We start from the raw sequence: 18409 nt of genomic DNA on the forward strand, positions 1-18409 counted from the left end.
TACCACAGCCTAATAATAATAATAATTTAACGTATTCTTTGAATTACCAATTTATTTACATAACAACACATTATTGTTGTTGTTTGTTAGTATCTCATCTAGGCTTCTTAAATTATTACCATTAATTTCAAATATGGCTATAACTTCATTTTGGGGATTAAGATGCTAAATAAGATAGCTAATTAATATTCTTAAAGCCCAGAGTTTGGACAAACTTGTAGCATTTGTTTCTTCAAAGCCAATTTCTTCCAGTAAACAATAAACCTAATATGATTTTCTTTTGTCTTCTTATTAATTGAACGATGAGACCATGCATGAGAGAAACGAAACTGTTGTAGTATCTAGGAAACGAAACCTACCAGCGTACACAAGCGGTCTAGGATTCACCTTACAGTCAGGAAACATCTCAGTGAAATTAGTTCAAAACCAGTGCACGGCGTCTGACTTTTTGTTGTGTTGTGGAAAGAAGGATTTCTGTTATTTTGATATTTCGAAGTTATTTAAAGATGGAGAAAATGAGTTACACGTTCAGTCAGCAATATGAGGAAAAAATACGTCCTTGCATCGACACTATCGACCGCTTACGGTCTCTGGGGGTCGAAAAGGACCTGGCGTTGCCTGCCATCGCCGTCATTGGAGACCAAAGCTCAGGAAAGAGTTCAGTTCTCGAGGCGCTGTCTGGAGTAGCGTTACCCAGGGGTAGTGGTAAGGACAAAAATTATATATATATATATAATTACGTATAAATACATACGTTCCAGCCAATGCTGTGGATGTACCATGGCAGAGTGAAGCTACTCCATGGCTAGTCTATACCATGATACTGAATTATTAACCTTGGAGTTTACCCTGTTGGAAAAAACAATAGGAACCATCACAGAATTTGTTATGGTTTTAATGGATACTGTAATGGTCCCTGTGGGTCTTTGTTAAAACTATTGGCATTGGTGGCATGTTAAAACTACTAAATCCTAATGGAATATGTTCCAAAGCAGGTAAGTACATGTAACAAATTTAATGGTTTTAATGGTTAAACGTTCTTTTTTAGCAGGATAAATGGTACTGTAAGGCATTTCAAAAAATAGCCTGGTGAAACAATGTCTGGAACATTTCATGTTTTGTGTAGGAATTGTTACAAGATGCCCTCTTGAGCTCAAGATGATAAGAACTAAAGATGAAACCAAATGGCATGGAAGAATCAGCTACAATGAAAAAGAGGAAGATATTCATGACCCAGCAGAAGTGGAGAAAAAGATTTGTGAAGGTAGAGAGAATGCTTAGAATGCATCTGGAGATCTTACAAAAGAGTATATATAATTTAAGTCTTATATCTAATTTGTAGCCCAGAATGAGATGGCTGGAGCAGGTGTTGGTATTAGTGATGAACTTATCAGTCTGCAGATCACCTCTGCCAGTGTTCCTGACCTCACTCTCATTGACCTTCCTGGTATCGCTCGAGTGGCAGTCAAGGGGCAACCTGAGGATATTGGAGATCAGGTAAACTCTTTATATTTACTATATTCTTCATAAGACATTTTATATAAAAAAATACCTTTGTGTGAGATACTGATACATCTATTAAATGCATTTCTTCTAGATAAAGAGACTGATCAAGAAGTTTGTTACAAAGCAAGAAACAATTAACCTGGTTGTTGTGCCATGAAATGTTGACATTGCAACCACAGAAGCATTACAGATGGCTCAGAAGGAGGATCCTGAGGGTGAAAGAACATTAGGTGTGCATTACTGATTGCATTTAGGTGCTATCCACCTTATTTTCGAATGCGGAAGTAACCTATTTTCTTTGAATGTACAAGACTTCCAATTAACCTGCTGCTATAGGTGCATAGCTAGAAGATTAACAAAGTGCCGTAAAAGGTAAAAATATTTCCACTAAAAAAAAGTATGTCCTATGATTATAATGAATTAAAATAATATGAAAATAAATACCAATTTGCAATATCAAGCAGCATAATGCAGGACTGTTTTTGTTCATGCACATATATCTGTATGAAAATGACACTCTAAATCTGGTATAGTCAAGTTAGCAATGGCCACGTCAACTCTTACATTAAAAATAAGGTGGATACATCAAACAGAGTCAGTAAAACCACAGGTTCCCATGCATAATCTGATTATATTCTGATCATTTGACTATCTGCAGGCATCTTAACAAAGCCGGATCTGGTGGATAAGGGCACTGAAGAGACAGTTGTAGACATTGTGCACAATGAGGTCATTCACCTTACTAAAGGCTACATGATTGTAAGATGCAGAGGACAAAAAGAGATTATAGATCAAGTCACTCTCCATGAGGCCATAGCAACAGAAGATGTTTTCTTCAAAGATCATCCTCATTTTAGGTGCTTTGCTTTTGTAAATCACCTGTGGTATGCCCACATGGTGCGCACACAGATTAGTACCTGTTTTTTGGGATTTAGTTAATCTAACTCTTTACATTATGTATTTATGGCATTTTTTTCCCCCCAGCAAACTTTATGATGAAGGTTTTGCCACTATTCCCAAGTTGGCTGAGAAACTAACAATTGAGTTGGTTCATCACATTCAGGTGAAATTATTCTGTTCGTTCTAACAAAAGTGAACTACGGCATTTTTTGACTCATAATAAGCATAGCTCATATTGATAATTTGTTATGTAGAAATCCCTGCCTCGTTTAGAAGAACAGATCGAGGCAAAACTTGCTGAAACACAGAAGGAACTGGAGGCATATGGCAATGGACCCCCATCAGACCCTGCAGAAAGACTGAGCTTTTTCATTGATGTGAGCACAACCATGTAATCTACACAGCTACTATATGAACATATTAATATTTAAGTAAAAAGTCATTGAAATCTTTCATATCTCATCACTACATTTAGAAAGTTACAGCTTTCACTCATGATATGTTCAACTTGACCACTGGGGAGGAAGTTAAATGTGCTTCAGATCTACTAGTTTTTCCAGAACTTCGGGAAGAATTTGCAGAATGGAATGTTGTCTTGTACCGTTCAGGAGTTTCCTGTGAGTGAGGCATTTACTTTGTATCTCCTGATTGTACTGCTGCTTTTGGCCAGTGTGCTATGTTATGATTTTGCTTAAAGGGTTTAACATTTTAACACCAGAAGCATCCCCTTTTAGCGGAGTACCAAAAAATTAATTACCAAACTAAACTTCTAACCTAATCTAAGTTGCTTAATTTCAACAAAACACACTTTTAGAAGCTGAACTCAGCTATTCAATTGAATGTAGTTTTCTGTATTCAAAAACCCCTTTGCAGTCAACAGGAAGATTGAGAAAGAAGTGGATAACTATGAAGCCAAGTATCGGGGAAGAGAGCTTCCAGGATTCATCAATTATAAGACCTTTGAGGGGCTTGTTAGAGAACAGATCAAGCTGTTGGAGAAACCTGCACTGAAGACACTGAAGACTGTCTCTGGTTAGTGTCGTATGGTATTTTAAATACATTCTTAGGTTGTTGCTATGTGCATGTTATAAAGCTATTCTGACAGTACTGGTCTACTTGATTATACTTGTCGAAACTTCAATCTCAAACCACTGAACACTGAATATCAAAGAACACCTTGTAAGATGACCCATGAACTCTTTCTCTTTCATTCTGTTCTTGAGTAATGCATGTAACCCAAGGTTGCTCCAGGTGGATTTTTTTATTAAATGCATTGTGAATTGCTTTAGATAAAGGTAGCTGTTTAGTAATTAATGCAATTTCTAATGACAAAAATGAATGAACATTCGGTTTGCATTTATAGATGTGGTTAGAAGGAAGTTCATCCAGCTGGCCCAGTGCAGTTTCATTGGGTTCCCTAATCTTCTGAAAATAGCAAAGGTAGGTTTTTGTGTTTATGGCAATATTTCTGGCAGCCACATCTTATCAGATGGGGCATGCTTTAGAAAGCAGAGCCCTATATAAACTGAATCAGTAATAAATTAACTTGTAAATGTGTTCAGAAGTTTGTAGACTACTGCTGTAAAGCATGCTGGATATACTGAAATGTAGCGCATAGTACAAAAGCTTTTATAAATGCTCTAAATGATAAGTCACATTACTTTTAAATGTTCAAGGATACCATTGAATTATAATACAAATTTAAAGAAAGTCTCACTAGAGCTTACCATAACAAATCTTTTATATACTTTCTTAGACTAAGATCGAAGCCATCAAGCAGGATAAAGAACGCCTGGCAGAATCCATGCTGAGAACCCAATTCAAGATGGAGCTCATCGTTTACAGTCAAGATGGCACATACAGCCAGAGCCTGAAACATGCAAAGGACAAGCTGGAAGAGGCAGAAAATGCAAAGCTAGCACTTAAAATGAAAAAGAGTAGTATCGTGAGTGTAGACGTTGACACAGGTAATCATGCCACTTTGCGTGAGATGAGGTTGCACCTAGAGTCCTATTACATGGTAAGTGTGCTAACTAAAGCTTTCAGTTCTGTCAGAGGTAGTTCGAATTTAAATGTATATCTGAGACATTGTCTTATCTACCTCACGATTGCAAGCAAGCGTCTAGCTGACCAGATCCCAATGGTGATCCGCTATCTGCTGCTTCAGGAAGCAGCTTTGGAGCTGCAAAGGAACATGCTGCAGTTACTGCATGATAAAGATGGCATAGACAACCTGCTTAAAGAAGACTCTGATATTGGCCAAAAGCGGGAGAACTTACTGAAACGCCAGAAACGTCTGATGAAGGCACGCAGCCTTTTGGTTACCTTTTAGAATTCACTTCAAATACTCGATTACAACAATTTTATTGCAAAATAAATTGTATGCTGAGAGCAGCAAAGAATGTAAACATTGTAAAAACAAATGTAAAACATAGCAAAATGTTTTTAGCATAGCAATTGAGTACTTTATGAAGAAACATAGGCTTTTTTTTCACATCCTTTTAAAATACCTTAATACTATTTGTGAGGTGGCTTTTTAGGTTCTGAAGTTTCTTTTAAGGCAATATTAATGCACCTTTTATTGTTCAGTGTCAAAGTTTGTACTTTTGGGTCTAGTGCTGGACATTGTTGTATCTTAAGAGTATCTAAGTGAAGTGTTTACTTTTACATACACGCACACACACACACATATATATATCTCTCATTTATTAATGACTTTATAAACTACAGTGTCTTGATGAAACAATCCTAAATGACTGGGACATTCCTTCTCTGGAGAAGAATTAAACTATAAGAGAATGATAACAGGTCGCTGTGGCACAAACCATATTGTACATCGAGAAAGAGTATTCTAAAATTTTCTCTGTTGTGATTTGCATCTTACACAGGAAGGCATTATTTAACAATGTGGTTTAAAAAAATCTAAGTAGTTACAATAAAAAGATGCTTTATAGCGTAAACATTCATTACATAAATACATTTGTACATTGTTCATCATACGAAGAGACAAAAAAGGCAAATATTTCGCTGCCAAAAAGCAAACTAGAAAGCTGCCAGACACTACTGATCTGCCTGGGTTTTAAGCTTTCTCTCCCAAAGTTTCTGATGGTCTGAGAATCCCTGCTTTCCTTTGTTAAAAGAATTGGGTCCAGCAGATGTGGGTGTTTCTCTGAAAATCAAAATAACACATGAAGATGTAGTAAACAGTGCTGTATAGTACTTTAACTTAAAATGAAATCTAAAATTGAAAGTTTTAAAAATGTATAAATCCAACCTGCCAATATTCTTCATTCTCATCTTTGCCTCGGGTGGCATTTCTTCAGGCTCGCTCTGAAACGGAAAATAAAAAAGGTTAGGAAACTGGGCCCATATTCACAAAACATCTTAAGGCTAAAGAAGCTTGTAACTCACTGATTTAGGAGAAAATCTTAAACATAAGTCCTAAATTTAGGGCTCCTAAATTTTTGGTCTAAAAGTATTTCACAAAGCATTTTAGCTCTAAAAATCTGTGTCACATTAGGATTAGGGAAGAGGACTCCTAAGAAAGTCCAAACCACAAACTATTCCTAAAATGTCTGTTTCCAGCAATCTGCCTTAGAACGTAAAAATTTTAGAAATATTTGATGAGCTTTCATAAAGGTATTGCCTTTGGTTTTAAAGGTTATCCCAACTCCAAATTTTCCCTTGATTATGTCCTTGTTTTCATTAATAACCAGTTGGCCAAGAAATAACAGCTGTTCTTGCCTCCAGTTTGGTTTTCTTTTACATTTGCATGTCTTACTATCAGCCATGATTATTCTACATTCTATTAAATTAATACGTTACGATACTTACATCATCATCCTCATTAAAAACAGATGCAAGTCCAGCTTTCTTGGCAGGTAAGGCAGGTGTGGGTTCTTTAGGTTTCTAAAAGAGAAGAAGCAATAAAATGCTATTTTTAAATGTTCAAAATTAAAAACAAAAAAGCATTATTTTTAGTTATTTTTAGAGAGATCAGTAGTATATATACCAAGTCTATACATATACTGTATACACACACACACACACATACATACATATAGATATATATATATATATATATACACACACACACACACAGGCTATATAATAAAATGTACATACACTTGCTCCCAGCTTGATAGAGATTGGTGTAGGCTTCTTCGCAGTCATGCTAAACCCCAGTTTGGATATTTTAGATGGTGCTGGCTTGCTTTTAGACTCATCTTTGAGGCCAATCTCATCAGCAGACCGCTTTCGCAGACTGTCTCCTGATGCCGTGCTGGAAGAGACAGTCTTAGTTTTCACACTGCCTCCCTTCTCTTCCGGTCCTGCTGGAGGCGAAACAACTTACCAAGGTGAGCGACTGTTGGCTTGGAGACCAAAGGTGAGCTACAGTTACCTGAAAGACGAGGGATGCCAGGAGGACCTGCTCAGAGAGACGCTGTTGAGCTTAAAATCTAATTGATTAGTTTGATTCATTTGATTAGCACTAACTGTCTTTAAATAGCCCTTAACTGAGAGTCAATAAAGCTGAGATGTGCCACTGTCTAGAATTACAAACATTCATATATCAGTACCATGGTATCAGATGGTAATACCATAGTACTTTACCATGATACTGAACTATCACCAAAACACCTATTTAATTGACATGGTACACTATGGTAGATTCACTACACCATAGTACTTTTAACAGTGTTATTATAAGGGAATGTAGGTTTTTCCAAGTAAACCACAATGATAGCATAAAACAGTAATTTGATATATGACCATGGTACTTAATTCATGGTCCATAGTATTTGCATGGTACACTTCCAAAAATGACTAATGTGTTTATTAGTAATGCTATTATTAGTGGTAATATGGTACGTTTATGTATTAGTTTATAGATCAAAGCCTTACCAAGTACAACGTTGTTGAACTTACAATATACAACAAACTTATACATTTTGTCTTGTTATTTTAAATCCAACAGTAGTGTTGAATATTACGCATCTACATAGAAAACACAGAATTGAGAAAACCAGCTCGTTACCGGCTAACGCAGCTAGCTTGCTAAACTTAGCTAGAAAGTCCAAATCTGTGGCTATAACTTTACTTTAAGCCTACATTCACAAATACAAGAATTACAGTTATTCTCGGAGACTTTCAGTTGTTAATTAACTGTAAAACAAAAACAGTTTTGTCAGTTTCACCTCCTTCTTTAGAAGGGCCTTCGCTGCAGCACTTCCCACTCGCCATCGTAACAGTACAGCTTCTTCTTCTTCTTTTAGTTTAATAGCGGATTGCAATCACAACTTGTCAGGTGCATACCGCCACCTACTGTACCGGAGTATGCAGTATGGATTATTATAGCTTTACGTAATCTTAAAAAAATTAAAAAAATAAATAAACGGCGCTTTACCGCCACCTGCTGGACTTGAGTGTGGAACAAAAGTCTGGCTGAGAAAAATCACAGGATAAAAGAAAAGAGAAGAAAAAAAACAACCCACACACACATGCACACAAAAATAATACATACATAAATAAATCAATGTTCTATGATCTTCATATTCGTTCTAGGAGACCTGTATCTTTCAGATATGAAATTAACTGTACATATGTTTTCCTTAGTGCTGTTCCAAGTATATTTTCCAAAGTAAATTTAAGTTTACATTTTTCAAATACTTCTTTTAATATTATCCTCTTTTTTTCATATGCATGGTATTCTATTATTACATGTTTTACTGATTCAGGTTGGTTACAATGTGTACATAAACCATTTGTGTGTTTACCTATTAAATGCAGAGTCTTACTGAGCCCTGTATGTCCTATTCTGAGACGAGTAACTTGTTCCCCCCTCCGATTTTTACCCATTTCTCTTCCTACACCGACTTTGCTTTGAATATTATAAAAATGTCTTCCTGTATCATTAATATCCCAATTCCTGCCATAGATTTTGTGTATGTACCTTTATTATTGTCTTGGCTTCAGCTTTACTGAACTTAACCTGCAGATCTATTGTTTGAGATTTGAGAGACTGTTTTGCTAAAAGATCTACCTCTTCATTTCCTTTCACACCTACATGCGCAGGAACCCAAAAAAAAAGATAAATTATAACATAATTATAAAACATACATGATTTATCTAATATATTTCATTTAAAATGTCAAGTCTACATGATTTCCCGGATCCAGTACTCATGAGAACAGATAAATAATCAGATGCTACTACTACATTATTTTTATTTCTTCGTTCTGTCCACTGTAAACCTAATATTATTGCTACCAATTCTACTGTATACACTGATAAGTCATCTGTTGTTCTCTTTTGAATATTTTCCTTGCATTGTGGGATGTATACTTCAGCACCGGTGCGACCATTTTCAGGGTTCTTTGAACCATCTGTAAATAAAATAATTTTATTTGTGAAATGCAACTCCATATAGTTTTTAACTATACACCAGACAGGCATAAGTTTTCGATTTTCTTTTTATTTCTTACATATCTTTTTATGCATTACAAACTTCCAAGGGGAACTTCAGCGTAAGGAACTGCTGGACAGTATTGTATAGTATGTAAAGATGCCTTCCTTGCTTTTGCACTTCCTATCCATCCAAAACTCCTAAAATATTATGTATTATGTTCCCAACACTCTTGTACCAATGCCTTTGTAGGGTGTAACTCACTATGCCCTTGTATGTTAACCCAATATGCAAGCATAAGTTTAAGTCTTCTAATGCTTAGAGGCATCTCCCCAATTTCTATCTGTAAAGCCGCTACTGGAGATGATTGAAATGCTCCACTACATATTCTTATCGCTTGAGCTTGCTCTGTCTAATTTCTTTGTTTATTTCTGATGCTGACATATAAGCTATACACCCATAGTCAAATGTTGACCTCATGAGAGCCCAGTATATATTTCTCAATGAAGACCTTGTCACACCCCAAGTCCAGATAAACAACACAAGAAATTAAAAATTTTCTTACATTTTCATTCAATTTGATCAATTTGATGGCAGCTTTTCGTCTAAAAGAACCCCAAGAAATCTAATAACCCCAACTTTTTCAAGTTCTTGGTCATTTCATTTTAATACAATTTTCTTATGTTTCTTAGAAAAACAAATTACCTGTGATTTTGTTACTGAGATTTTAAAACCCCACTTATGTGACCACTTCTCCACTGCAATAATTGCTGTCTTGATTTTCTTTTGCATATATTCCACATTTCTTCCCCCTTTCCAAAGGGCCCCGTCATCTGCATATAATGATTTTCCTATATTGTGATCAATTTCTTCAAAAATGTCATTAACCATTTTATTAAATAATAGCGGACTGCATACACTACCTTGCGGTGTACCATTTTCTACAGAGTGCATACCTGAGTAATCCTTTCCAACCCTTACTTCAGTTGTCCTATCAAATAAAAGTCTAATACCTAAGTATACATCCTACTCCCTATACACAATGTATTTAACTTAATAAGGAGTCCCTCTTTCCATAGCATATCAAAAACACAGCTATTACACTCTCTTTATTTGTTTGAGCTTTCCTAACTTCTGATTCAAGACATAATATAGCAACATTTCTGTCTCTCCTGTTCTTCTGCTTACGAACACCATTCGACGGGAGCAGAAACAACGCTCTCTAGCGTACAGACTGAGTAAACGACCTTAAATAATTACTGGTCTACAGTATCCCCAGTATATTTATCTTTCCTAACATTAGTTAACACAAATACAACTTTTTGCTAGTTCATGTATTAAATGTTATCTTTTGGCTTTAATAATGTATTAGTAAATGCTGAAATTAACTGCATATGCAACTCAGATCCTCTATATTAATGTCCAGCTGTATTCATTTATAACAAAATTGATGTGCTGCTGTACACTTCCTTACACAATTTACCAGCATATTCAGTTTCAGACAGACTCCATCCAGTATGGGTGAATTTTACCTCAGAATGAATAAGAGGTAAGCAAAATATTTTTAAAGATACACATGCATCAGCATTTTTATGTTTATTTTTGGACTTTTGTCAGTGACCTGCAAATGATGTAAGCTGATTTTAAACTTGCATCATCCATATATTCGTGTTTGTATTTATTTATATACCATATAGTTGTCTCTTATGTAATATTTTAAGAGATACATTTGTGTTTCATGTTGTGACCAAGTTCATTAGTGTACAAAAGAACAACTCTGTGTACTTTTGGAAAAAAGTTTATTGTGAAATGACTGTGTGAAAATTGGGATGGGGGAAAATGGCAGCCTGGCCACAGCAATGTCATGTGCCTTTAACACACAGCTAGCGGTGCTGTTGTAACCCTGGATGGGTGGAGAAAGAAGAAACCAACCCTCACTTCATGAGTGGCCTTTTCTTTCTTCCCCAGTCTCCATCCCACTGTGGACGGCCGCCCCGGGTGGAACAAGAAGGCGAGGAGGGTCAACTGCATGAAAGGACGATGTAACTTCCAAAAAAAAAAAAAAAAAAAAAAAAGTGGGCGAGAGGGGAGAAAACAAATAAAGGGGGGAAACTGAATGGTTTAGAAGTGACATCCCATAGTCCTTTTTATTTATTGGTCTTCAAAACAGAATGGATGTCCTGACACCATGGGGTCTGCAGATATAGTTCAGCCTTCTTCACCACTCTCTCAGCGGACAGTTTCTTACACGGACATGATGTGCTTGACGAAATCTGTAAGATGAGAAGCAGACATGCATAAGGAATGATAATCCCTACTGGCTCGCCATACAAGGCCTGAGGTGGCTTCTAAAAATAATAGACGGGATGATTCAGTGGCAGGTGAGCTTATTATATCATTTTAATTAGTGCCGAAAAGAATCAGTACAGTCACTGTTATGCAATGTGTCCTAAAAGAAGCTAGAAGGGTTCAATCAGAACGTACCCTCATAGTGGACACTGCCGTTCTCATCCTCCTGTCCCTGCATGAGAGAGTCGATTTCGGGCTCAGTCATCTTCTCACCTGTTGGTGCCATGAAACGTATTGGTTAGGAATAATTTATTTCCAATACTTTTTGCTTAATAAAAAGTACCACAGTATTATATGCTATTCTGGACATGCACCATGGTCATGCCAGAGTACCTATCTATATAAATATGGTGATAATCATATACAAATATGGTAATAATTCAGTATTCTTAATACAATTCATATATACATCATTCATAACTATAATCAATCAATAATTTAAATAAATAATTTTATAAACTACAAATATATTTTGGCCTTGTATCAAGATAGATAGATAGATAGATAGATAGATCAAAATACCATGATATTATTGATATATATATTGATTTATAAGCAGAGAATATTTTGCGATTTACTTTCCCATGTATGGTGTGAACTACATAATTTCATCTTCACTCACCCAGTGTTGAGAGCACAATGCGCAGCTCAGCGCCCATCACTGTGCCGTTGCCCTCTTTGTCGAAGACGCGCAGACCCTCAACGTAGTCATCATAAGTACCCTTCTGGACAGTGTCAACGGACTTCAGCATTGGCAGGAAAGCATCAAAGTCAATTCTTTTGTTGGCCATATCTGTGTGCATATAGTTCCACATACACATCACAAATCAGTAAGGGTTTGTAAAGCATTAAGAATTATGCCCATTCCTTTAGTAAATATCTTACCGTCAGCAGATGGGTCACCCAGGATTTTCTTCACGTCCTTGTTGGTGGGGTTCTGTCCCAGGGCACGCATGATGTCAGCGACCTGATTGTAGGCAACCTTGTTGTCACCAACTCTGTCGAAGAGACCAAAGGCCTCTTTGAAGTCTGTAATAGAAGGACAGCAGAAGGTTATCTGGAAGTACATTTTAAGGGTGGATCATGTCATAATTTGAACTAATGTACAAAATAGAAAATGCATAAAACAGCAATTTATCTCACAACACAGAACCAGACCATAATAATAATAATAATAATAATAATAATAGTAATAAATACATTTAATTTAATTTAATTTAATTTAATTTAATTTAATTTAATTTAATTTAATTTAATTAATTTTTTTATTTTATTTTATTTTATTTTATTTTATTTTTAACAGGTTATGGACATCATTGCTTTAAAATTAGGTAAAGTCGAGGAAACTTAGTATCTTAGCAGTGCCTCCTCTCCCACATCTCTCCTTTGCCAACTGTAGATGCAGCAGAGGAGGAAGGAAGCCAATTTAAAAAGAGCTTAGCAACTGCATTTTCATGGGCCGTGAGGGAGACCAAGTTGAAAGTGATCTGCTGACAGAAAAATAGCATCCTATGACAGGCGATACCCTCACAGCCTTTGCCATACATGGTTATGGTGCTTTAAGACTGACCCGAGTCAAATACAAGAATGCTGACAGCAACGTAACCTACACCTACAACCAACCGCATACTTTCTGCACCTAAATGAGCAACACCATGCTGTGAACAGGCCGTTAGGTTTGGTACTCATGAATTCTTTCTGTAGAGAAATATATGGATCAGAAATATTTTGAGTACTACATCACAAAATTCATTCGACAAACGCACTAAACCAACTGACAGTACTCAATTTATCAGTTAACTAAAACAAATATGTATTAAAATACATCTTGCTTTATGGTTTGCAATCAAGGTCTCAAATATTCAGATTTAACATGAATTAATCAGTTGTTAATAATAATAATAATAATAATGAAAAACTGTATAAGATTCCTGAGCAGTCTACACTTCAAAATACAATATATATGGATTTTAATGAATTATGTGATATTATTTATAATTCATAAACAAACTAACATTATTAATAATAATAATAATAATAATAATAATAATAATAATAATAATAATAATAATAATAGGTATAATAATCCCAAAAAGTATTTTCCTAATTTGTAATATTTTGGTTTCTATTATTCATATACCTCTTATTCATTCACTTATAAAAATTTCTTTATATATTTAAAAGCTTCCCAAGTTATTATTTAGGACATTTAGGACCAATTTCAACTTCATTTTAAGTTATACTTTTTTTTTTTTTTTTTTTTTTAATTTATTGTTTTTATTTATATATATATATATATATATATATATATATATATATATATATATATATATATATATATACACACACACAAAGGAAGAATTGCCCTTCATGAATACATGACATCATACATTTCCAACATCCCCATTACATTAGTAGCAATAAGTACTATAGTCATAAAACCATTTCCCAATTATAATAAACTCTGATGTGCATAGACTCACCCTCAATCTGGTCAGCAGTGAATTCTCCAGCCTGCCAGAAAGACAACAATGCATCAATCCCACTGGCAAACCTGCCAACATCTCACAACAAACACTATAGTCTGATATAAGGGATTATTTTAAAAGACAGTAGGGAACATAAGCCCTTTTTGGACATGAGCAAAACAACAGCTTGGAAAGTGCACTTATATCCAGCAGGGGAACAAACCAGCTGCAAGATTTTCTCTTTAACATTGACAAACAGACTGGGGTTCTTTATATGACACCGTTGTGTCTTGCCCCACCAAAGTCAATTTGAAAATCGAAGAAAGGCATCCTACTTCATTTGAGTGGGCTTATTGCCAGTTTTTGAGCCAGATGAACATGAAAAAGGTACGATAAAATAGCAAGAGTAATCCAAGTACACACCATGATGGAGTTTTTGGGTGCAGGAGCTGAGGGGCAGAAGTCAAGAAGCCGGAGTCCCAGGAGAGTGGTCCTGAGCCATGGAGCAGCTCCTTCTTATTTATGCTATGCTAATGATGTCACGGGGCGGATCTTGTGATGCTGTGGAACTTCTTTAACTTTCTTAGGTCAAGCTGGAAGGAAGGCTGCTGCTTTCTCCAATGTACATGTGTGGCGGTATTTTTAGACTATGCTCCAGGCTGCTTGTAAGAGCCCTTGGCTTCGGTCAGCACTTTAATTTGATGTATTGTGTCTTTATTTACATAATTTCTGAATACTTTTTATCCTTAGTCAGGGATGATTGAATGTAAAACCTAATGTCACTTGTTATGCCGACACAACATCTCAGGAAGGCTTTTGATTACAATGTTGATATTTTTAACTTGCATATGGAGGTCTCGGCCACTTATGGTTATATGGGAAGCCAAGAAATACAGTCCTTAAAGCTTATTTTTCACAGCATGAATGCATTTTCATTTTTGCCACATTTCTCTCTCAAAATATGACATTTTCCATGTTAAAAAAATAGTGTTTTTGTTACTGTCAGATCAGTGAGGCCCATGTATTTTCTAACTGAAAGAAAACAAGTTAACAAAAAGATTGAATCCAAGATTTGGTAATAATATAGGATAACAATGAGAGATTTTTTTTTTGAAAAAAGGTGGGAATAATCCGCAAAAAGTACAAAAAATTATCTCTATTTTTTGCAAAGTTGTTATACCTTGTGTGGGCAAATCAGGAACTTTTAGGCCAGTGCAATAACATTAACTAGCATTTTCAGGAAAAAGAAAATCATCTCACACAACATGAGGATTAAATGTCACATTACAAATATGAGGTCTGCTACTCACTATGAAAATGTCCTGGTGAAACAGCTAGAACTAACCCATGCAGTTAACAGATCAGTCATTACAGTGTTGCTCTGTGTTTTTCATTAGAGTCATGTTGTCAACACATTTTTAAGATGGGATTGTAGCACCACAGTGCACGCATTACAGTCTTTCTTGTGACAAGCTCTTTAACATTTTTGCTAATCTCATTCTATTTTCGCTTGTGATACGCTGTGGTTATGCTGTGATGTTTCCTCAGAAGACACATAACACACTACAGAGTGATTATATGGCTTCGGAAGATCTGTTGTGTTGTGCATCATTTAGGCTGTACATGGACTAAATAAATAATTAAATAAATGAATAGCTAAATAAATAAATCATTACCCACACACCAGTATATGCAACACAAGGCATTGATGAGGCAACCTTGGTTTATCAAAAAAATACATCAGCAATGTTTGCCCCAAGGCAATAATTTGTAACTTAAAAAAAAAAAAAAAAAAAAATGAATGGCAAAAAACTAACTAACTAAGAATATAAAGTTCAGCTACATGTTTTTTTTTTTTTTTTTTTTTAATATTAAGAAAAAATTAAATGACACACACAAAAATATAATGCTAATGGTTTTGCAATGTAAGAGCTTTAAAACTTGGAATTAAAATAAAAATTTGAATATTTAATTCACAAAACATGCATAAAGTTCAAAGGTTTGGAATCTGTAAGATTATTTATTAATTTAAGAAGTCCTATATTCACACCAAGGCTGCATGTAATTTATTCCTATGATGGTAAAGCTGAATTTTCAGCATCATTACTCCAGTCTTTAGTGTCACATGATCCACCAAAATCATTCTAATATGCTGATTTGCTCCTTTTTTCTTTTTCTTTTTTTTTTTTTTTTTGCAGTTTTTTGCAAAGATTATCTTATTTACTGAATGGAAACTTTTTAGGTGGCTTTGCTACATTTAACAAAACTGTTTCAGGAAGCAGGTAGATTTCTAATTAAAAAGTCTATATTTAAAGGTAAACAACCACAGTAGTGGGATGAAGATTGCCCATTTCAGAAATCTGTAAAATATAGTGTTTTAATTCAATTCAGAAGAACAGGTAATGTGGCGACTATGAACAATTATATTCTTGAGAAATTAAAATGTAAAAAATTATGTAATAGAAAGAAAAAACAGTATAATTTAAATGTCTTAGGTAATAGACTACAGGAAAACATAAAAACAGCAGCTGTGGAATAAAATTAAAAGAAGGAAGGTCTAATAATATACAGTACAGGCAAATAATATTGCACATGATAAAGTCCACTAAAGGAGGTAGAGCTTTTTTGCATTTGGCTCCCAAACTCTGGAATAGCCTTCCTGATAATGTTCGGGGTTCAGACACACTTCCTCTGTTTAAATCTATATTAAAAACACACCTCTCTGGCCAAGCATTCAAATAATGCATCTCATAATTTTGGACTGCAGTTATATCTGATCAAATGCGCATTATTATTCTTTAGCTTGGGTTAAACTAATTAATTTTACTTGGCTGGAACAACAGCTACTCTAATTATGTCTCTATTTGTTTCTCTGTTTTGCCACGGGATTTACATCCCGTGGTAACTAGGATTTACACAAGCTCCAGTCTGGATCCAGAACACCTGAGAAGAGATGATGCCAACCCCTCAGAGGACCTCAGATGATGCTAACCCAGAGACAACATACAGAACTACCACATTTTGCTATAAGTTTGATTGCATAATTGCTGTTAATAGTGTTAATCGTCTGTTTGTTTACGTCTTGATTATTGATTTTTCTGAACATTTCTGCCGTATACACATAAACTGACAGTCACCACTGATAAGCTACTACTAAATATTGTAGAAACTTAATTTTCTGTAAAGTTGCTTTGCAATGATCTGTATCGTAAAAAGCGCTATACAAATAAACTTGAATTGAATTGAACATGATAAGTTGCTAGAATATTTTATAAAGTTATTATCTTACTCAAAATTTAAAGTAGATGCTGATTTTGAAAACTTTGTCACAGATTGAATGAATAATCATGAAGTTACATTTTTTAATGAAGATACAATTTTAGATAGAAGTATTCCTTATAAGATTTTTGAAGCTATTATGTCAATGAGTCATGAAAAGACCTCTGGACCAGATGGCAATCTCATTAAGAACGGCATTGGTGGAAAAGTTTTTAGTGTATTGAGATCTATATATTCTAAACTTAAATCATGTGTGAAAGGAACCGATTGTCTAACAGAGTATTTTGGCTGCACCATTGGTTGAAGATTGAAGTGGTTAATTGTTACAAATATCTGGGTAAGTGGTTTACATAAAAAAAGAAAAGAAAAGAAAAAAACACAACAACTTTTAGCAAGCCAAGGCAAGAAAGCAATACTTTCCTTGCTAAGGTTTGTTCGTTAACATGACATTAGCTGCAATCAATCTTTCTATTTGTTTGATCACATGGTTGCACCTATACTTTATTATGGATCTGAGATATGGGGTTTTGAACCAGTAGAGTGTATTGAAAATGTTCAGGTAACTTTTTGTAAAAAATATATTTTTGTAAGTGTGAGCAATGTAGCGGTCTTGGATGATTTGGGTAGATTTGTACCGTCCACTTCTTATATGAAAAGATGTATGATGTATTGGATAAAATTAGTCTCTTTGTCTAATCATCGTTATCCAAGAAAATGTTATAATATGCTTTTTCAATTGGATGAAGTAGGTAGAAAAACATGCGTTACTTGTATTAGAGTTCTGTTGTATTTTTATGTTTTTTTCTAGTGCCTGGAGGCTCAAAGTCTAGGTTATATAAGAACATTTACAGCTATTCTTAACCAACGATTAAAAGAAAAAGCACACTAGGCATGTATACATCAATTTTGGAAAATAATAAGTTAAATATTATGTTCAATGTTTGTATTGATGTGTCAAGTGTTTGTGATTCGGGGTATGCATGGAGATTGGCATTGTATATATATCATGGAATGAAGAAAAGATGATCTGCCATGTCATTATGATTTTTCGGAACTATGGGCGGAAAATATTCCTGGAATAAATTTGAAACTGAAACTGATTTGCTCATCAAGAAACATTTCTTATTATTATCAGTGTTTGAAACAGTCGTGCTGCTTAATATTTTTATGAAACCATATTTTATTGCTTCAGGATTCTTAGAAAAATAAAACTTTTTGTAACAACATAAAAGCATTTACTGTCACCTTTCCTGAATAAAATAAACAAATAAATCTTAATAACCTCACAATTTTTAACAATCACTATCATTTTTGCAATCTGGTCTATATCATAATATTGCAGTTTTTTGTATTTTCATGCTGTGTAACTGCCCTTCAGTCAATTAGATGTGTTACTACAAGCTAACAGTGCAGCCAATGCAGAGACATTCCAATCCTCTGAATGCTGCAGAAGTCATGGAGCTCAAGACCTCGCCCCTGGGCAGATGAGCTCTATATTTAG

General features: G+C 34.9%; 3 protein-coding genes across 6 annotated transcripts; 1 reads left to right on the forward strand and 2 right to left on the reverse strand.

Moving 5' to 3' along the window:
• Positions 1-332: 332 nt before the first annotated feature.
• LOC109064232 (interferon-induced GTP-binding protein MxA-like) lies at positions 333-5381 on the forward strand. Its single transcript, XM_042716965.1, is given in 13 exon segments — positions 333-705; positions 1127-1264; positions 1343-1497; positions 1598-1736; positions 2165-2363; positions 2491-2569; positions 2661-2783; positions 2882-3023; positions 3280-3438; positions 3770-3846; positions 4163-4425; positions 4513-4779; positions 4825-5381. Coding segments are annotated over 12 exon segments (1899 nt in total). The 5' UTR covers positions 333-506; the 3' UTR covers positions 4739-4779; positions 4825-5381.
• Positions 5098-7739, reverse strand: LOC109064233 (PEST proteolytic signal-containing nuclear protein). Of its 4 annotated transcripts, none has more exons than XM_019081224.2 (6): positions 7605-7725; positions 6809-6835; positions 6532-6740; positions 6241-6315; positions 5681-5736; positions 5098-5575 (listed from the first exon to the last, which is right to left on the reverse strand). In XM_019081224.2, the coding sequence occupies exons 1-6, from the start codon at positions 7648-7650 to the stop codon at positions 5467-5469; spliced, it is 522 nt and encodes a 173-aa protein (XP_018936769.1). In that variant the 5' UTR covers positions 7651-7725; the 3' UTR covers positions 5098-5466. The 4 variants fall into 4 exon arrangements, with proteins under 4 accessions (XP_018936769.1, XP_018936770.1, XP_018936771.1 ...); XM_019081225.2 differs by having other exon boundaries at positions 6532-6737; positions 7605-7681; XM_019081226.2 differs by lacking the exon at positions 6809-6835 and having other exon boundaries at positions 7605-7739.
• Positions 7740-10594: 2855 nt separating this feature from the next.
• Positions 10595-14202, reverse strand: LOC122133987 (myosin light chain 3, skeletal muscle isoform-like). The gene is made up of 6 exons (XM_042716966.1): positions 14053-14202; positions 13645-13675; positions 12047-12190; positions 11784-11954; positions 11297-11374; positions 10595-11085 (listed from the first exon to the last, which is right to left on the reverse strand). The coding sequence occupies exons 1-6, from the start codon at positions 14053-14055 to the stop codon at positions 11057-11059; spliced, it is 456 nt and encodes a 151-aa protein (XP_042572900.1). The 5' UTR covers positions 14056-14202; the 3' UTR covers positions 10595-11056.
• Between the last annotated feature and the right edge of the window lie 4207 nt (positions 14203-18409).

This window comes from Cyprinus carpio, chromosome B1 (assembly GCF_018340385.1).
Source record: "Cyprinus carpio isolate SPL01 chromosome B1, ASM1834038v1, whole genome shotgun sequence".
NCBI lineage: Eukaryota > Metazoa > Chordata > Actinopteri > Cypriniformes > Cyprinidae > Cyprinus > Cyprinus carpio.